Source organism: Sceloporus occidentalis, unplaced genomic scaffold (assembly GCF_023333645.1).
Source record: "Sceloporus occidentalis isolate IW3139 unplaced genomic scaffold, rSceOcc1.0.p SCAF_124, whole genome shotgun sequence".
NCBI lineage: Eukaryota > Metazoa > Chordata > Lepidosauria > Squamata > Phrynosomatidae > Sceloporus > Sceloporus occidentalis.
The window spans coordinates 250,013-268,006 of record NW_028317104.1 but is presented as its reverse complement, the minus strand read 5'-3'; the positions used below and the strand labels follow the sequence as shown (position 1 = coordinate 268,006).

Below are 17,994 nucleotides of genomic sequence, written 5' to 3'. Positions count from 1 at the left end.
AAGCCGAGTTGGTATAATCAGTATATTTATACATTATATTATGAATTTACTATCATGGGAGAATGCCAGGGTGCCGAATCAACCACGGTCTCCAGATATTATGGAATTTCTGTAAACACTGGTGAGATAAAAAAAAGCCACGTTCCATCAAACATTGATGGCTAATTTGATTCACCACATGATCCAAAGAAATAGATAATGATTGTAGCCATTGTCTAGCTAAAATTATCTTCATGGCTAGCAAGCATTGTACTATAAAAGCCCTTTGGTTAAATCGAAATCCATTCAAATCAAAATGTAGTAGGGCTCTTCGCATGGTAGGTGCTATATCTTGATTTAGAGTATCAGAAATGAGCTTAAATATATCTTGCCAGATATTTTGAATCTGTGGGCATTCCCACCAGATATGGGAGAATGATCCTAAGGAGGAACGGCATCTCCAACAAAGAGGGGACGCATTATGATTAAATTTATACTGTTTCACCGGGGTTATATACCATCTCCACATTATCTTGTAATGCATTTCAATCATGTTGAGGCAATGCGAAATTTTATTAATTTCTAAAAGACTACCAATCCATATATTTAAATCTATCAGACACTTTAAGTCTGATTGCCATGATTTTAATGCAATATGAACAAGGGGAGTTTCTATTTCTTCAAGCAGTAAATACCACTTTTTTAGGCTTTTTAGAATAATTTCTGTGGAAAACAGATCGCAGATCTTTTGACTCAAAATAGATGAAGACTGCACATACAGATGAGATCTAACATAGAAAGTTATCCTAAAGACATTAAAGGACTCCAGATTGCCAAATTCAAATTCCTCTGAGAGCTGAGAGAACATTTTTATTTTATCCTGAATCAAAATATCTATAATCCTTTTATTCCTATAATTGGTCCAGTTTCTCAAATTTAATTGGGAGATATTATACTGGAGAGTTTCAAGCGGGGCTGTTGAAACTAATTTGTTACGGAGGCCTAATCGAGGCTTAATATACTCCCAAAATTCCATAGAACTATGGAGAGTAATTGGTAGGTTATTTCTAATTGATTTAAACTTAAAGTGATGTAGCCAGAGTATGCATTCCAGATTTGAGAAGCCTGTCAGCTCTTGCTCAATCACAAACCAATCTACATTCTTATTATTTTTATATTGTAATTTCAAGATATGTGAGAGCATACTTGCTTGGGCATATCTCATTAGCGATGGAACATTAAGTCCTCCTTTGTTTTTACTCGCTGCTAGTGTTTTCCGTGCTATTCTGTCTCTCTTACCCGCCCAAATAAAATTATCGATATTTTTCTGAAAAACCGTAGACCATAACAACGGGAGCCTGAAGAAGAAGAAGATATAACCACTTGGGGACTATATAAGATCTAATGACATTCATTCTACCAAGCCAAGAGATAAAGAAGCCTTTCCACTCTTTAATTTGCTTAATCAATTCATCTCGTAGTTTACTAAAATTAACTTCTATAATTTCCGAAATCTTGATTGGGATTACAGCCCCCAGATAGTCAATCTTATCGGTCACCCAAGAGAATTCGAAGGATTCCTCAATACAAGTTTTAGATGAAGCCGAGATATTCATCATTACAGCTTGTGTTTTTGTGATGTTCAATTTGTAATTCGAGAAACTGCTAAATAAATTAATTTCAGCCATCAAATGATCAACTGAATTTAATGGATCATACAGAGATAATAATATGTCATCCGCATATAGACAAAGTTTACTTTCCAAATCACTAATTCTTATTCCTTTAATGCTTTTATTAAGTCTAATTCTCGAGGCTAATGGTTCTAATGTGAGAATATATAGCAAAGGTGCCAATGGGCAACCTTGTCGAGTCCCGTTATTTAATCTAAAACGTTCCGATTTAAAGCCTTGGCCAACTACCATTGCGGTTGGTGTTGTATGCAACGCCATAACAGCTCGAATAAAGCCTTCACCGAAGCCATAAGACCTCAATGTCTGTTCTAAGAAAGTCCAGTTAACCCGGTCAAAGGCCTTTTCCGCGTCCAAAGCCAAGAGGATTGATGGAATTTCATGAGTAGTTACATATTCTACTATGTCAATAATCTTACGGACATTATCACTAGATTGTCTTCCTTTTATAAAGCCAGACTGATCTCTACAAATTAACTGTGGACACAATGGTTTTAAACGGGCAGCTAATATTGAAGAGTATATTTTAGTATCCAAATTAATCAAAGAGATTGGCCTATAATCGGACACTTTCATGCACTCTTTCCCAGCTTTAGGTATAGGAAGAATAATAGCCTCCAGCATGCCATTAGGAAAGGACTTATTTGCGCTGATTTCGTTAAACATACTTGTTAAGTGCGGAACTATCAATTTGGACAGTTTTTTATAAAACAGTGCTGTATATCCGTCAGGACCAGGAGCTTTACGTACTTTTAGTTTTTTTATCGCTACATTTACTTCACTCTCCAAAAAAGGAGCGTCCAATTGTTCTATCAATGTATCAGACAACTTCGGCAATCTGGAGTCCTGCAGATATTGTCTCATCTGTACGTCATCTTGGGCTTGGCCTACAATATTATACAGGGATGTATAGAACTTACCAAAAGATGTCCCAATATTATCAGGACTAGAAATATATTTATCCCCATCTATAAGTTTAAGAATTCGGTTTTTTAAATTTCTATTTTTTAATTGGTTGGTAAACTGTTTCACTGCCCGGTTCCCAACGTAATAGAATTTTTGCTTTAACTTAATCAAATTATAATTTGCTTTACTTATTAAACGGTCCTCAATTTCTTTTTTAATTTTAATCATATTCATGATGTCTTGTTCTCCATGAGATTGACCGCACTTCCTTTTTAAATTACTCAATGAGATATATAGATCAGACAATTTTTCTTTTCCTTTTTTCCTATTATATGCATCTTTTTTAATTAAATATCCTCTCAGGACACATTTATAAGCGCACCAGATATTACCCAGACTCACATTATGCGTCAAATTCTCACAAAAGAACTGTGTGGTCGTCTGGGAAATGTAATCAAGAGAATCCTTACAGCCTAATAATGATTCATTTATCCTCCAAGGGCGTGAGGTCAAATTAAATTTCTTTTCTATTTCCAGACAAACTGGATCATGATCTGTCCAGGCTGCATTTCCTATACTAATGCGCTTACAATCTGAAATCACATTCGCTGTAGTTAATATAAGATCTATACGTGAAAAGGTCTTATGTCGACCCGAAAAAAAGGTATAATCTTTATCTGCCGGTCTCAGCGTCCTCCAAATGTCATAGAGTTTATATTTACCAAGAGTAATACTAAAAGCATTAGATAGATTAACTTGATTTCTGTTAGGAGTTCTACCTCGGGAACTGGTAGTGTCCAATATTGCGTCAGGAGCACAATTAAAGTCCCCCATACACAAAAAGGTTCCCTGGATATATTTCTGAATTTTTTGTAGTGTGCCATTTAAGAAATGGTTCTGTTTATGATTAGGTCTATATATATTCAAAATAGAAAATAATCTCTCGTCTAATTTACACACAATGAAAGCATATCTAGCATGAGAATCCTTCTGTTTATAGATCAACTCAACTTTAATTTTATTTGAGATTAGAATAGCTACACCTCGCTTTTTCCTGCTAGGTAACGATGAATATTCAAGCACCGTATATCTTTTATTGTTCAGTCTATAGATATCTGCATTTTTCAAGTGTGTTTCTTGAACACAACATACGTCTATATGATGATTATTTATATAATTGAATAGCGAATATCTTTTATAAGGGAGATTTAAACCCTGAACATTCAACGAAATAATCTTAAATAGATCTTCCATGTTTCAGATAGTTATTATAGCTAACATCAACCTGATAAGGCTTGACACCCTCACAATCCATACATCCTACATCCACACACAAATAGCACAATTTACAAAAATTAATGGAAACCCAAATACTATCCAAACATCGGAGAAAAATCCCAACATTCTCCGAGGACATAGTAACTCCACCTTGTTGAGGAGCTATACGGGAGCTAGTCTATTATAAAGAAAGAATAATAAATAGACCATAGGGGGGAGAAGAAAAGAAAAGAAAGAAAAAAAAAAAGAAAAAAAAAAAAGAAAAAAAGGTGTATTAAGCAGTTAATCGTATTAATCTTATCTATACCAAAATTAATCCTAAGTGATCAGTGAAAATATCTTAGGGAAATAAATTCCCGTATAAATATAAAAAAAATTTGGTTATAAGTATAATTAAGTGTTAAGTGGCGTATATCATGAAATTAGAAACACCGTACTCCAGATGGTGAAATACTCTATATCTAATTAAAACATTTTTTTTTATAACTAAGTGTAGATTAAGTTATATCATTATTGCATATGTACATACCCTTCAAATCCATTAATTCACCAATACCTGTAGTTTAATAATAACACAAGTGAATATTCCTCCTACACTCCTTCAAAACCCATATAATATGAGATTACACCCATATAATTTTATATAAATAACACACAAAAAGAAAAAAAAGAAAGACCCCCAAAAGTCGCGCATCCACGAGATTATTATTGCAAACCATGTACTACATTTCCTTTAAGCCAACTCCTAGCTTCATCAACTGTTGACAGCTTAACTGGTTGATGCTAATCGGACATAATAAACAATTTTACTGGGAATCCCCATGAGTATCTAATATTTTGCTCTCTCAGGATCTTGGTCACTTCTTTAAATTCAAATATCTTTTGTCTAGTAAATAGAGAGAGATCTTGAAAGAACATTACATTTTGAAATTTATCTACTTTCGGAACATATTTACTTGCTGCCTGTAATATTTTGTGTCGTATAAAGAAAGTTGAAAAACGAATAATTATATCTCTGGGTTTTCCTTCAGCAAGATTCTTTGGTTTTAACGTTCTGTGTACACGTTCAATCATATCGTCTCTATCAACATCACGGATGCCCATATCTAAAAACAATTCTTTCAAATACGTTCTGATGGAGTCCTGTTTAATATCCTCCGAAATGCCACGTATCCTTAAGTTCTTCCTGCGTGTGCGATCCTCGGCGTCATTTAACTTTTGTTCCAGGTTTCTTATGATGTTCTCTTTATGGTTAAGGTCATCTTTAATTGATTTTAACTCTAATTCAAGAAACTCATTCTTTTGCATAATTAGATTCAGACATTCTTGCGTTTTTTTGAATTCACTTTTCCACTCCATGTTCACTTTCATGAGTTCATCTTTAAATGAGTTCAGCTGAGATTCCATACATGATTGCAAATATTCTTTGGTAATCATTTGAGTGGATTGTGCTGCAGGACTTAAAGAGTGTCTTCCAATTTCATCAATAGTGGAATCAGATAAGCACACAGATTCCTCCATTTTCCTATGAGCCTGGGGTGAAAATAACGTAGAAATCTTTTTTTCTTTTTTTTGGTCTAGATCTCTTTTTTCTCTTTTTTTGATTTTGGATCCTCTCTTTTTGACGTCATCGTGTCCTCTTTATTATTGTAAATATCGAAATAAATAATAATTTTTTTTTATTTTTTTTTTTTCCTTTTCCTTCCCTTTTCTTTTCTTCTCTTTTCTTCTTATAACCACAGTCCAAGTAGTGAGTGATAATCAAAATTTTATAAATTCATTAATAAAGTATGTGACAAAATGTGAATCAAAATATATGAACCCAAAATCAATAATTTATGTATAGACCATGATCCACTAGTTGATTAGAGTCACAAAGACAAATCAGATTTCACCTTCTTCAAAGCTTGATTAAATTAAATTGTCCTATTCCAACATGATTATAATAATTAATAATTTAAATTAGATTTCAACATGATTAGAAGACACAAGCAGTATCACGTAGTAGAGATAAACTGAATCAATTAATTCCCTCCAAATCTGAATTCATATGTAGACATAATAGGTTGATAACATAATTGATAACATGATTGATAGCATGATTGGTAAAATTGAATTCATATAAAAGGATCAATTTTCTTACTCCTATGTAGCTTGATTAGATTATAAAGTCTGTTTTCCAACATGATTTAGTTATAGAGTCTGTTTCCAGCATGATTATATACTTTCAAAATATTAATCCTTTTCCTTTTCTTTTTCCAGTGGAAATATCCCTTGATCTGTTACCAAATTAGAATGTCCTCCACCATCATGATTATAGTATAGACAGGTTCCAAAAAATAATTCCAATCTTCGTCCAAAATAAATAAATAGATAATAAATAGATAAGTAAATAAATAAATAAATAAGTAAATAGAAAGTACTTTTGGCGATTTCCAGGAACTCTGAAGATCCCACTCGGACACCTGCCACAGCTCCTCAGGATCAAGGATCAAAGGATCAAAGGATCAAAGGATCAAAAATCTGTAGCGCGTTTCCCCGCCAAATATTAGATTTCTCTCGGTCTCATTCCATCCTCCAGCAAAACGGCATAGCCGAGTCCTTCAATATAGAGCATCAGACGGTAGCTGCCCACCTCAGGATATTCTCCCGGGGTTGCTGCAACCGAAGAACTTCAAGAAAGCCGGGGGAAGAAACCGCACGCTAGCCACACGCTGAGAGTTCGCAGCATGATCATCAGGCATACCGAAGAGACAGATCGCAGGACGCCATCACCTGAAGTTCATCCCGCACGCTCCAACGCTCCACCCCGTGAGCGTCTCACGTCATCACACGCCCCCCATCCAGTTGCAGTTTAAACGTCTGTACAGACTCCAATAAAACTACCTCTGCAGGCAGAGAATTCCACATCCTTATTGTCCTTACTGTAAAAAAACCCTTTCCTCTGCTTTAGTCTAAATCTCCTTTCTTCCAATCTGAACGCGTGACCACGTGTCCTATGCATAGTCCTGTTTATGAACAGATTTCCACACAATGGTTTGTATTGGCCCCGAATATGTTTATACACTTTCTACCCCTTCTCCCTCCCTACTCACTGTCTAGCCTCTCCCCCTTTGTAGTTCACTCACCTTTAAGTCCTGTGGCCGGAGAACGAGGCTTCCGTCTTCCTGCTCTGCCGTGGCGAACGCTGCTTCCCTGCTGAGCGCCGGATATGATGTCATATTCCGGCACTCAGCATGAAACGCCGGCACCGCGATGGAGGTAGAGGACTCATGGAGGAGACTGAGGGGGGCCGAGCGGTTGCTAGGCGCCCCTCTCTTTCCTCCGCATCAAAAAAAAAAAAAAAGCGCTTGAGGCTGCCCTGGACTTAAACTCCCATTGCTGGACTGTCCTGGGAAATCCTTTGGGTGGTTCCAAATCTGGCAGGGGGGCAAGGAATAACTTGGGGGGGCAATTGCCCCCCTGTAGCAACGCCGCTGCAGCTGCCCAATGCCCATGTGTAGGAGGTCTACTAAAATGGTGAATGGCTTACAAGTTAAAAAAATATCAGGAAAGTTTAAGAGATCTCAGTATCTATATCTTGGATGAAAAAATATAGATTTCATAGAAACATTTAAATGAAAAGTACAGGAGGGATGATTCTAAAGGAGGAGAACTGTTAGAATAAAAGCTATCATATAAAGCTAGGACTCAGACTCTTAATTAATGCAGGAAAGTTTTTCTGTCCTGAGGTGGTAGTTAAAAGCCCCCCACCAGGAGTAGTAGAAGATAATTCAGCGAGGGAATGTAAAAATGCATGGGAGTGACATAAAGCTATTCTGAATTTAAGAAGAGACGAAGGACCAAATAATGCCTAAGCCTTAATTCAGGAAATATGGGTAGACTAGATGGGCTTATCTTCTGTCAAATACTATGCTTCTATATATCTAAGTGGCACACACTGAATAGCCTTAATGTCCAACAGCTTTTTCTAAGGGGAAGCAGAAATGGATCAGGGGAGGCCAAGGAGGAAGGGGAATGTGCTTAGATTATTTTTGGTAGCCTACAGATGCTTGACTGTGTATGAGAGTATGTAAGCATGAATATGTTTGTAAAAGTGTTTGTGTGTAAGTGGTGTGAGACTTACTGGCGAACCACAGGCTTGGGCTGATCACCTACTACAGATCAAAAGCCCAATCCTGGATTCCTGGGCCAGTTTTTTTGCAAGCTATGGACAGTCTTTAAGAAGATGTACATAAATCTGCTTCCTTCCAGGCCAAGATATGGGCTGTCCACCAGGGACGTCGACTTGTGGAAGATTACATAACAGAGTTTTGGAGACTTGCCATTGAGACTAACTGGAATGAGCCAACACTCTTGGATCAATTCCGTTTAGGCCTATCTGAAGGGCTAAGAGATGAACTGGCCAGGACTGGGGTACCCAACACTTTGAAAGAGCGCTTACGGGAAAGGCGCCTTGAGAATAGTTCATCCATCTACTATCCTCCTGCTCCAGTTATCTCTTCTTCTTGTGTATCCACTCCCTCCGAGGAGCCTATGCAAATTGTGCTTACCCCTGGCCCCCTTATCCCACAAGAAGTGGCCCCCAGCATGCCCAGAATCTGTGTACTTACTGTGGGAAATCTGGGCACTACTTACACTTACAGCCCTCACTGCACAAGGATGCTCTCAAAACTACACCTGATGTGCCAGCTCAGTACAAAGACTTTCAAGATGTTTTCATTTATTACCTACATCCCCTATACCCTTATCAGAGGTTGAATTGAGACATTTAGAAGAATACCTTGATGAAAATTTAAGAAAAGGGTTTATCTGACCTTCTACCTCCCCGGCTGGAGCAAGCATATTTTTCTTTGAAAAAAAAGATGGTTCTCATGTATACACTACAGACAACTCAATAAAATACTATTATGAACTGTACCCACTACCACTAATTCCTGTGCTTCTGGACAGAGCCCATTCCACTACCATATTCTCCAAACGCGATCTCTGAGGGACATACAACTTAGTCCGCATCAGGGAAGGAGACGAATGGAAGACGTTCGTTATGGACATTTTAAATATACAGTGATGCCTTTCGACCTTTGTAATGCCTCAGCCACCTTCCAGTATTTCCTAAACATGTTCAGTGACTTTTTGAACATCTTCATGGTAGTATACCTCAATGACATTCTACTGTTTTCATCATCTCTTTCAGAACATAGGCTCCATGTTAAGTAGGTACTGCTTCATCTCCGCAAGAACAACCTGTATGCTAAGCTTGAAAAATGTGTCTTTGAAACAATTATGATCGAGTTCCTAGGTTTTATTGTGACACCCAAATCTATCCAGATGGACCCTAAAAAGATCTTTGTAATCAAGGACTGTCTGTTCCCTCCAAAAAGGAGGTGCAGAGCTTATTGAATTTGCCAATTTTTATCAAAAATTTATACGCAACTTTTCCCATATTATTCAACCACTTACCTCACTCACCAAAAAAATATTCTCCCTTCCTCTGGTCTCCACAGGCACAAGACGCTTTTGAAATACTTAAGGACACATTTACGTCCGCACCTCTTCTTGTCCTCCCTGACCCATCTTCTCCTTATTTCTTAAAGAGTGATGACTTTGGGAGCAGTATTCTCACAAAGACATGACGAGAGACAACTTCTCCACCCAATTACCTATTATTCGAGGAAAATATTTGCTGCAGAATTAAACTATGAGGTCTACCTCCACCTTCTCTCAGAACTCTGATTCTCTCGCCGCAGACCCTGACACTAGCCTAGGACTGTATGATAACTATTGGAGATTCCGTCACATCTTATGGCCATAATATTATTAGCCCACCACTACGCCAAAGTACTCCAATGACGGTGGGTCTTAATGCTAAAGCCTGCTTACAGAGGTACAAAATAAACTGAACATTGAATCTATACACATATCAGAGAGACATACCTGTAGACTGCAGACTGAGACAAACAAAAAAAATGGGTAGGCCACACCTTATAAAGGAAACAGAGCTGAAACAAAGAGCAAGACTGGAATCAAGGAATCAGAGGTTCAGGGCAGAACATACATAAATCCAGAAATGGACCACAGCAAGACAGGGAAACAAAAGACATGCAGCTCCTCAGCCTGGGTAGAGCGTGACACACACTCTCTCCCCGGTTATCCCAGTCACTAGCCGAGACTCAGTGTAGGGTATAACCAAAATGAAGACTACTTTATTTTAGACACACAGGGCTGGATATATCCAGCGAAACACACATTAACATAATACAAGATATTGGGATACAAACCGCCCCCTTAATCTGCCTCCCAGAGACAACAGGGGCAGTAAAGGGATTAACAATACAATAGGGCTCCAACCTCCACTATCTATAACTGGCCGAAATCAGTTCAGGGAATGGCCGGGGTAAATGTCTGTCATTGGTGGAACTGGGGGGGGGGGGGGTGAGACTGATTTATACAACATTAAACTGAAAGAATGGTGGTCACTTCCTGGTTGCCGATCCTGGCTGTCTGCCCGAGATAATCCCCTCAGCAAGTGATGGGATGATATACTTCTGGGGCAGCCACAGAAGTCTTTACAAAGTCAGTGTCACGGTTCCGGCACCCGGTGTCGGCGAGTGGACTGACGCCCACAGATGTCGGGTATCCGATGTCTCGGCTCCTGGTACCGGTGGACGGATTGCCGCTTGTGGATGCCGGAAACCTGAGACTCCGTCCCGAAGCTCCGTCGCCGACAGGCAAGGACACTGCCGCCGGCACAGGACTCAAGGGGTTAAATCTGGGGATTCCCCTGACAGAGGACTTACCTCTTATCCCGGCATCGCCTGCATGAACTCTGGGGGCACGGCTAAGCCGCGGGCTGGTATCGGGGTGGTGATGGACGGCTGGAGGCTCGGTCGTGACGTCATCATGGAGGCGGGGTTTTAGACTGGCGCCAGTTTTAAAAAGCCAGAAATCCGTTTCTCCTGCACCCTGTTGTGGTCCTATACTCTGTATTGCTGTTCCTGATCTTCGTTGCCATTGACCCTTTGCCTGCCTGACTACTCTTTGGATTTTGACTCTGTACCTCTGCCCGGATATCCGTGTACCAGTTTGGCTTGTCTGACTTCCCGCTCCATGTCTCGAGCCTCTGGCTTTTACGACTACCTGATCCGTGTACCGACTCGTTTTTCTTGTTCATTTATCCATCCGTGTTTACCCCTTCAGCTCTGTTCTACCTGTGGGGTTCGTCTGGAGATTCCTTCACCTTATTTACTCAGTACCTATATCTACCTGCCTGCATGTGGCCTCCTTGCTGTTGGGATCCTCTAAGTCCTGGTTGTCTGCTACTAAGGGCCCCTCTCTTGGTATCGGAGAACTGGGCAGAATAACTCCTGCAGTGAGTGCCACTGTGCGGGTGGTCGTGACAGTCAGGGCCCATAGTTGGTATGGAGGAGGCTGGCTGTCAGGGCTCTCCAGTGGCCCCAGTTACATAGTTACATAGTTCATAAGGTTGAAAAAAGACCTAAGTCCATCAAGTTCAACCCTTCTACCTAACTTTCCTATTCTTGATCCAAAAGAAGGCAAAAAAAAAACCCCTAATTAAGCTATTTTAAATTCTGCCATCGGGGAAAAAAATTCCTTCTTGACTCGAAGAGCCAATCGGATTTCTCCTTGGATCAAGAAGCTCTAAACTATTAATGTTATTCTATTTATAAAAATATCCAGACCCATTTTGAAGGCATCTAGTGTAACTACACTAGATGCCTTCAAAAGGGGTCTGGATATTTTTTTAGAAAGGCATGACATACAGGGCTATAAATAGAATAACATTAATAGTTTAGAGCTTCTTGATCCAAGGAGAAATCCGATTGCCTCTTGGAGTCACGAAGGATTTTTTTTCCCCTGATGGCAAGGATAACACCACCTCCCTTGACAGTGAATTCCATACCTTTATTGTCCTCACTGTAAAGAATCTCTTCCTTTGTTGTGTATGAAACCTGCGCTCTTCCAGTCTCAGAGGGTGACCTCTTGTTCATTTCTGTTAATGAACAGGTCACTGAAGAGCTCGTTATATTGGCCCTGCATTTATTTATATAATGTTATCATATCCCCTCTGAGACACCGTTTTTCTAGCGTATATACCGTATTGGCTCGAGTATAGGCTGCACCCAAGTATAGGCCGCACCCTCAAAGTTAGGTGCTTTTTTAAAGAAAAAATTTAATTTAAAGTGTAATAGATATGCTGCCACTCTGCCCCCCCAAGACATGCTGCCAATCTGTGTCCCACCGAGACATGCTGCCACTCTGTGTGTCCCCCCCGAGATATGCTGCCACTCTGTGTCCCCCACGAGATATGCTGCCACTCTGTGCCTCCCCCGAGATGTGCCCCCCTCCCCTAGACTTACCAGTGCAGACTCCCGGAGTCCCCGGTGTCTTATGGGGCCGGCGGGGGACATCTATTCTACGCATACCGTTCTGCGTAGAATAGATGTCCCCCGCCGGCCCCATAAGACACCGGGGACTCCGGGAGTCTGCACTGGTAAGGAGGATTGTTAAAGCTTACCGCGCAGACGTTCACCAGCGAGCGTAAGCAACCTCCGCTGCCGGCACGTCTGCACGATGTGCTTTAACAATCTCCCTTGCCAGGACTCCCCCCTGTGGGAATTCCCGGCAAGGGAGATTGTTAAAGCACACCGAGCAGACGTGCCGGCAGCGGAGGTTGTTTAAGCGCATCACCGTTGCCGTGAACATCTGCGCGATGCGCTTAGACAACCTCCCGTGCCGGAACTCCCCCCCCGTGGAAAGTGCTGGCAGGGGAGGCTGTCTGAGCATATCGGAGAGTAGAATGCAGGTCCCCTGCACCGCTGCGGGGGAATCTGTATCCTAACCCTGCTGCCTGCCCGGCGCCCGGAACTGCATGGACCCCGAATATAGGCCGCACCCCAACTTTAAAGACTTAAAGTGGGGGAAAAAGTGCGGCCTATATTCGGGCAAATATGGTAATTTTAACTTTTTTAGTCTCTCTTCATAACTAGTATCTCCCAATCCCCTTATTAATTTTGTAGCCCTCCTTTGCAATTTTTCTAATTCCATAATGTCCTTTTTAAGGACCGGTGCCCAGAATTGTACCGCATATTCAAGGTGAGGTCTTACCAATGACCTGCAAAGAGGCAAGATAATATCCTCTTCCCTTGAATCAATACCTCTTTTTATGCATGCCAAAACCTTATTGGCCCTCGCAGCTGCTTGCTGGCATTGTGCAATGTTGTCAAGTCTGTTGTCAACCGTTATTCCTAAATCCTTCTCATTGGTAGTTTCCCCCAAGGATATTCCATTTAAAGAATAGGTTGCCTTTTTATTATTTTTACCATAATGCATAACTTTGCATTTCTCTATATTGAACCTCATCTGCCACTTGCACGCCCAGTCCCCAACTCTGTCTAAATCTTCCTGCAAAAAAGAAACATCCAGATTAGTCTGAATTACCCTGCCTAATTTTGTGTCATCAGCAAAAACTGTGACATGGCTCTCAATGCTGCTTGGGAGATAATTTATTAATAAATTAAAAAGAAGAGGACCAAGGACAGACCCCTGAGGCACTCCACTTACCGTATTTGCTCGATTATAAGACAACCCTGATTATAAAACGATCCCCCAATATCTGAATAATAATTTATGAAAAAAAAGAAAAAGCCTGAATATAAGACAACCCTATAGGAAAAAAGTTTTACCAGTAAAACATTTTTTTTTAATAAAAGCTATGATTGAGAAAAATATTTTGTTTTTATTTCCTTTTTTTTTTCAACCTGCCCCCCTAGTTATGCACATCTGCCCCCTGGCTTGCCACTCTGCTCCAGAAATGCCTTATACCCCCTATATGCCACTGTGCCCCATGATATGCCTTTTGACCCCCTATGTGCCACTCTGCCTCCAGAATTGCCTTATACCCCCTATATGCCACTCTGGCATTTAGGGGGTTAAAAGGCATATTATGGGGCAGAGTGGCATATAGGGAGGTATAAGGCATTTCAGGAGGCAGAGTGGCGTACAGAGGGTTAAAAGGCATTTCTGGAGGCAGGGGTGCGGGGGATCTGGATCTTAGTCTCATAGTCAGACCTAGTTGAGGTCTCATTATAAGACTACCCCGATTATAAGACGAGGGGTATTTTTCAGAGCATTTGCAAAAACGTGTCTTATATTCGAGCAAATACGGTAATACCTGCGTACAGTCTGAGAAACATCCATTCACAAATATGCATTATAAGGCTAAAAGGCCATATGTTCTCTCAGTGAAAAATGAGTGTGGCCCAGGCACACATACATTTCTGATGAAGTGGCCCACTGCAGAAAAAACTTGGACACCCCTGTTATAGGGTTTCTTTTTTTCATAATCCTGCAGTTCTTTGAAACGGGGTGGCTTACTATACCCCTGCAGTTTAAGTGGGTTAGACACTGACGGCCAGTTAATAGAGCCCTGCCGATAGAGATATCTAATTTGAGTTGCACTCCACTGAGATAGGTGTGCTTTAGCAACCGGATTGCTATAATATTATACAATATGAGCAACTTAGTTTAAGGAAACACAAGCAGCCTAGTTCAAATGATATATATTTCTAGTACTGGGGGACTTCTTTAGAAGTGTATTTAACAATTTAATTACCATTTTTGGGGGATATTGTAAATAAATTTATATATTGTATATTTAGGGATTTAATTCCCACATATCCCTTGTGGTTATATATCGGGTGGGTGATTGCAGTGATCCTGGTCTTCTCTTTAATCATCATCCTGCTTTAACTCAGGCAATGCTTCTTTTAAAAGAGCACCTCCTATGTTCTATAAAACACTTTAAAGCTGTCATAACATAGCCAAAGCCAGCCATGGGTGTATTCAGAAACTATCTACTGTCTACTAAAGACTGTTTTGGTGGCCAGGAATGAAGAAATATGTAAATGACTATATCAGATTAAATGGCATTTGTGCCAGACACAAGGAATCCTTCATGAGACTCTCAGGCCTCATTCATCCATTACCTATTCCTACCCAGCCATATTTGACTGTTGAATTTATTGTAGAACCACCCTCCACACAACAATTTACCTCCATTGTGGTGGTAGATAACCTAAGATATCCAATTTTGTCTTCCCGCATCCAAACAAGAAGGAGATGCCTTCACAGTATTCCCTGGGTGGTTTTGTCACAAGAAGGGGTCTAGTTCACCTTGTGATTCCAGAAGGCTGTGCCTTATCTTTTGTGTTCCACTCACAGATGCATTGTTGATGGAATCGGCAGATCACAACAATACAATAGAACATTATATATTGTATTATACTTACTATATTGTCTATCCAGATTCCCCGATTAGGGCTTATTATGGTTCTGAATATGCCTTTGTCCTAGCCTCCCTGATATGGCCAGCATGTCAGATGTCAACTTGTTTTACCTTTTTGGATTTTGATGTGGTTTGTCAGCCATCTGATCTCATGTTTTTACCTTGGCCTGCTACTGAATGCTTTGCTGTGGTAGTCCTCTGGACTGTTGTCGTCCTGCATTTGAGTTTCAAACAAACTGGTGACAACTGCTCACTTCTCAAACCATATGCAGAAGAATGCATGAAGCATTTTATATAATCTGATCTTGCATATTTGTCTATTTATGATATTGTAACCTGTTTGTTCCATTGTTAAAAAAAATCTGGTTTGGATATGTTTTCTTCAAACTAAAATCTATTTTCTAGGTACAAGTTAGTCATCACCAATCTCAAAGATGAAGAGCCTCAAAGCAGCAGCATTTACAATCAAAATGACCCCTGGTCTCCGACAGTCAAGTTCTCTGATTTCATCAATGATGAAAACATTGAAGATAAGGTGAGGAGATATGTTTATTTACTTGTCTCTATACTTGGCATCCATTAAGGCATTATAGACATACTTCAAAAGAAAAGTATCTTTAGTGGTTTGAATAGGAGTGGGGTAATGCGTGCTAGGTATAATGCATGTAAGTCTGGTCCATGTTATAGTCAACTTCAAACACTAAACCCCCCACATTCAGGTGTGAGATAACCATGTACTAGAAGAAAGGAAATTGGGATTTATATCAACCACATACTCGCCAATATTTTTTGTTTGTTCTGGTATACCAGTCAATAATTCTAAAAACAAACAAACAGTAAATACAGATAAAATAAATTACCATTAGTTATTAATAATTTATTTTATCTGTATTTACTGCTTGTTTGTTTTTAGAATTATTGACTGGTATACCAGAACAAAAAAATTAGTCATTAGCCTAAGGCACATGAGGAGATATGACGCTTGGTCATAAGCAGATCAGAAATTATAATTAGAAAAAAAGTTTACAAACCTTAAATACTCTGACTTGCTTAATATTTTCATTTACAGGATTTGGTTGCATGGATCACAACTGGATTTCTGCATATTCCTCACGCAGAAGACATTCCAAATACTGTGACAGCAGGGAATGGAGTTGGTTTCTACTTGAGACCTTACAACTATTTTAATGAGGATCCTTCAGTCCATTCTCTTGATGCTGTTTATTTCCAACCACATGAAAAATATAACTCATGCAGTGTTAATCCACTGGCCTGCTTATCAGACACAGTGTCTTGTTCTCCAAAACTACCTCCCTTTTCCTATAATGGGTTTGATAACAGTTTTTCTGCAATATAGGGTCTATATTTTATGGTTAGACGATATATGCTAATTAAAAGATAATTCCCACATCTAAAGCATAACTGAAACTAGCACTGAAACCATGTATCACTTTTGTGTAATAAAAAAAGAAAAACAGCAATATACCAGTCGAGAAAAGCAATAGAAAAATGCTCAAAAGATAAATGATAATGTACCACTGATATATCGATTTAAAATACAGTAATCCTTCAAAACAGCCTTGTGTAAATTGTGTGCTGGGTTACTTAATCTACACACGCACACATTCTCTCTTACACACTCTCTCTCTCGTTGGTAAATGCCTTCACTGTCCAGCCTGTTCAAACCTCAGGGTCATGGATTCAAATCTGGTGAGTTCATTTCAGCACTTCATCCTTCCGAGGTCAATAAAATTAGTACCATCAATGGGGTAATAACATCTATTATTCAGCTTCTGATTTGATTCATTCCAAGAACGTGCGCTAAAAGTGCTTTGAGTCCCACTGAAAGAAAGTCGCTATATAAATACTAGTTATTATATTTTTCCTAACCTCTTCATGACACAGAACATTCTATTATGCCCTGCAGTTTCTGGAGCCAGATTTAAGAATTTGGAAATGCTATACAAAGGTACCTGTCAGGTGGGGGGGTGCGGAGCGTGGCGCAGGCACCACTACACAAAGTCCAGTACGCAGTACAAAGAGGGGCAAATCCAATAGAAGAGTCGGGGTCACGGTCCAAAGGTCAAGGCAGGCAGCAGACAGCGTAAACGGGGGACGAAAGCCAAATAGTCAGGATACCAGGGATTCAAGGAATACAGAGAGGTTATACGCTATGAGGAAGCTTAACAAAGAAGCATAGGTGCAGAGGCTTGTGGGGATTATATAGGGGCAGGTAATGAGTTATCCACCCCTATCACTCGATCCCCTCCCACCCTAAGTACTACACCTGAGGGGAGGGAGACAGAGCAGTGTCTATCTCCTCCCCCTTCCTCGGGTGGCTGTGGAGAGGGAGGTTGCATCACGGGGCTAAGCCCCGCCCCCTCATCTCCGAGAGCACGGCGTGTTTGCGGCACTCTGTGCATGCAGACCGCGAAGCCGGGAGCGCGGCCTGACCCGAGACTTGGCGTGGCGCACGGTCCTGGGACCGTGCGGCCACGTCGCGAGGAGGCCGGCCGACGGGGATCGTGGTCCGGGCGGACGGACCCCGCAGAGAGGTAGGTGGTCCCCGCCAGGTCTGACATACCCCCCCTGTACGAGCGACCCCCGGGCGCGACGGGGAACGGGACGACCCGGATGGGTGCGATGGAAGGATCGGATCTTAGCAGGGGCGTGAACGTTGGCCAGGGGTTCCCAGGACCGTTCCTCCGGGCCGAATCCCTTCCAAAGTACGAGGTACTCGAAACGACCCCTGCGAATGCGTGAGTCCAGGATGCTTTCCACCTCATATTCATTGTCGTCGTCCACTAGGACCGGAGGAGGAGGAGGGGTGCT

General features: G+C 40.7%; 1 protein-coding gene across 1 annotated transcript in view; it reads left to right on the top strand.

The window, feature by feature from the left end:
* Nucleotides 1-16,519, top strand: part of LOC149282001 (amine oxidase [copper-containing] 3-like) — a 117,075-nt gene extending 100,556 nt beyond the window's left edge. Inside the window, exons 3-4 of the mRNA XM_089498677.1 lie at nucleotides 15,568-15,697; nucleotides 16,232-16,519. Of these exons, the coding sequence (XP_089354803.1) occupies nucleotides 15,568-15,697; nucleotides 16,232-16,519 (418 nt within the window). The remainder of the gene's footprint in view (nucleotides 1-15,567; nucleotides 15,698-16,231) is intronic.
* Nucleotides 16,520-17,994: the final 1,475 nt, after the last annotated feature.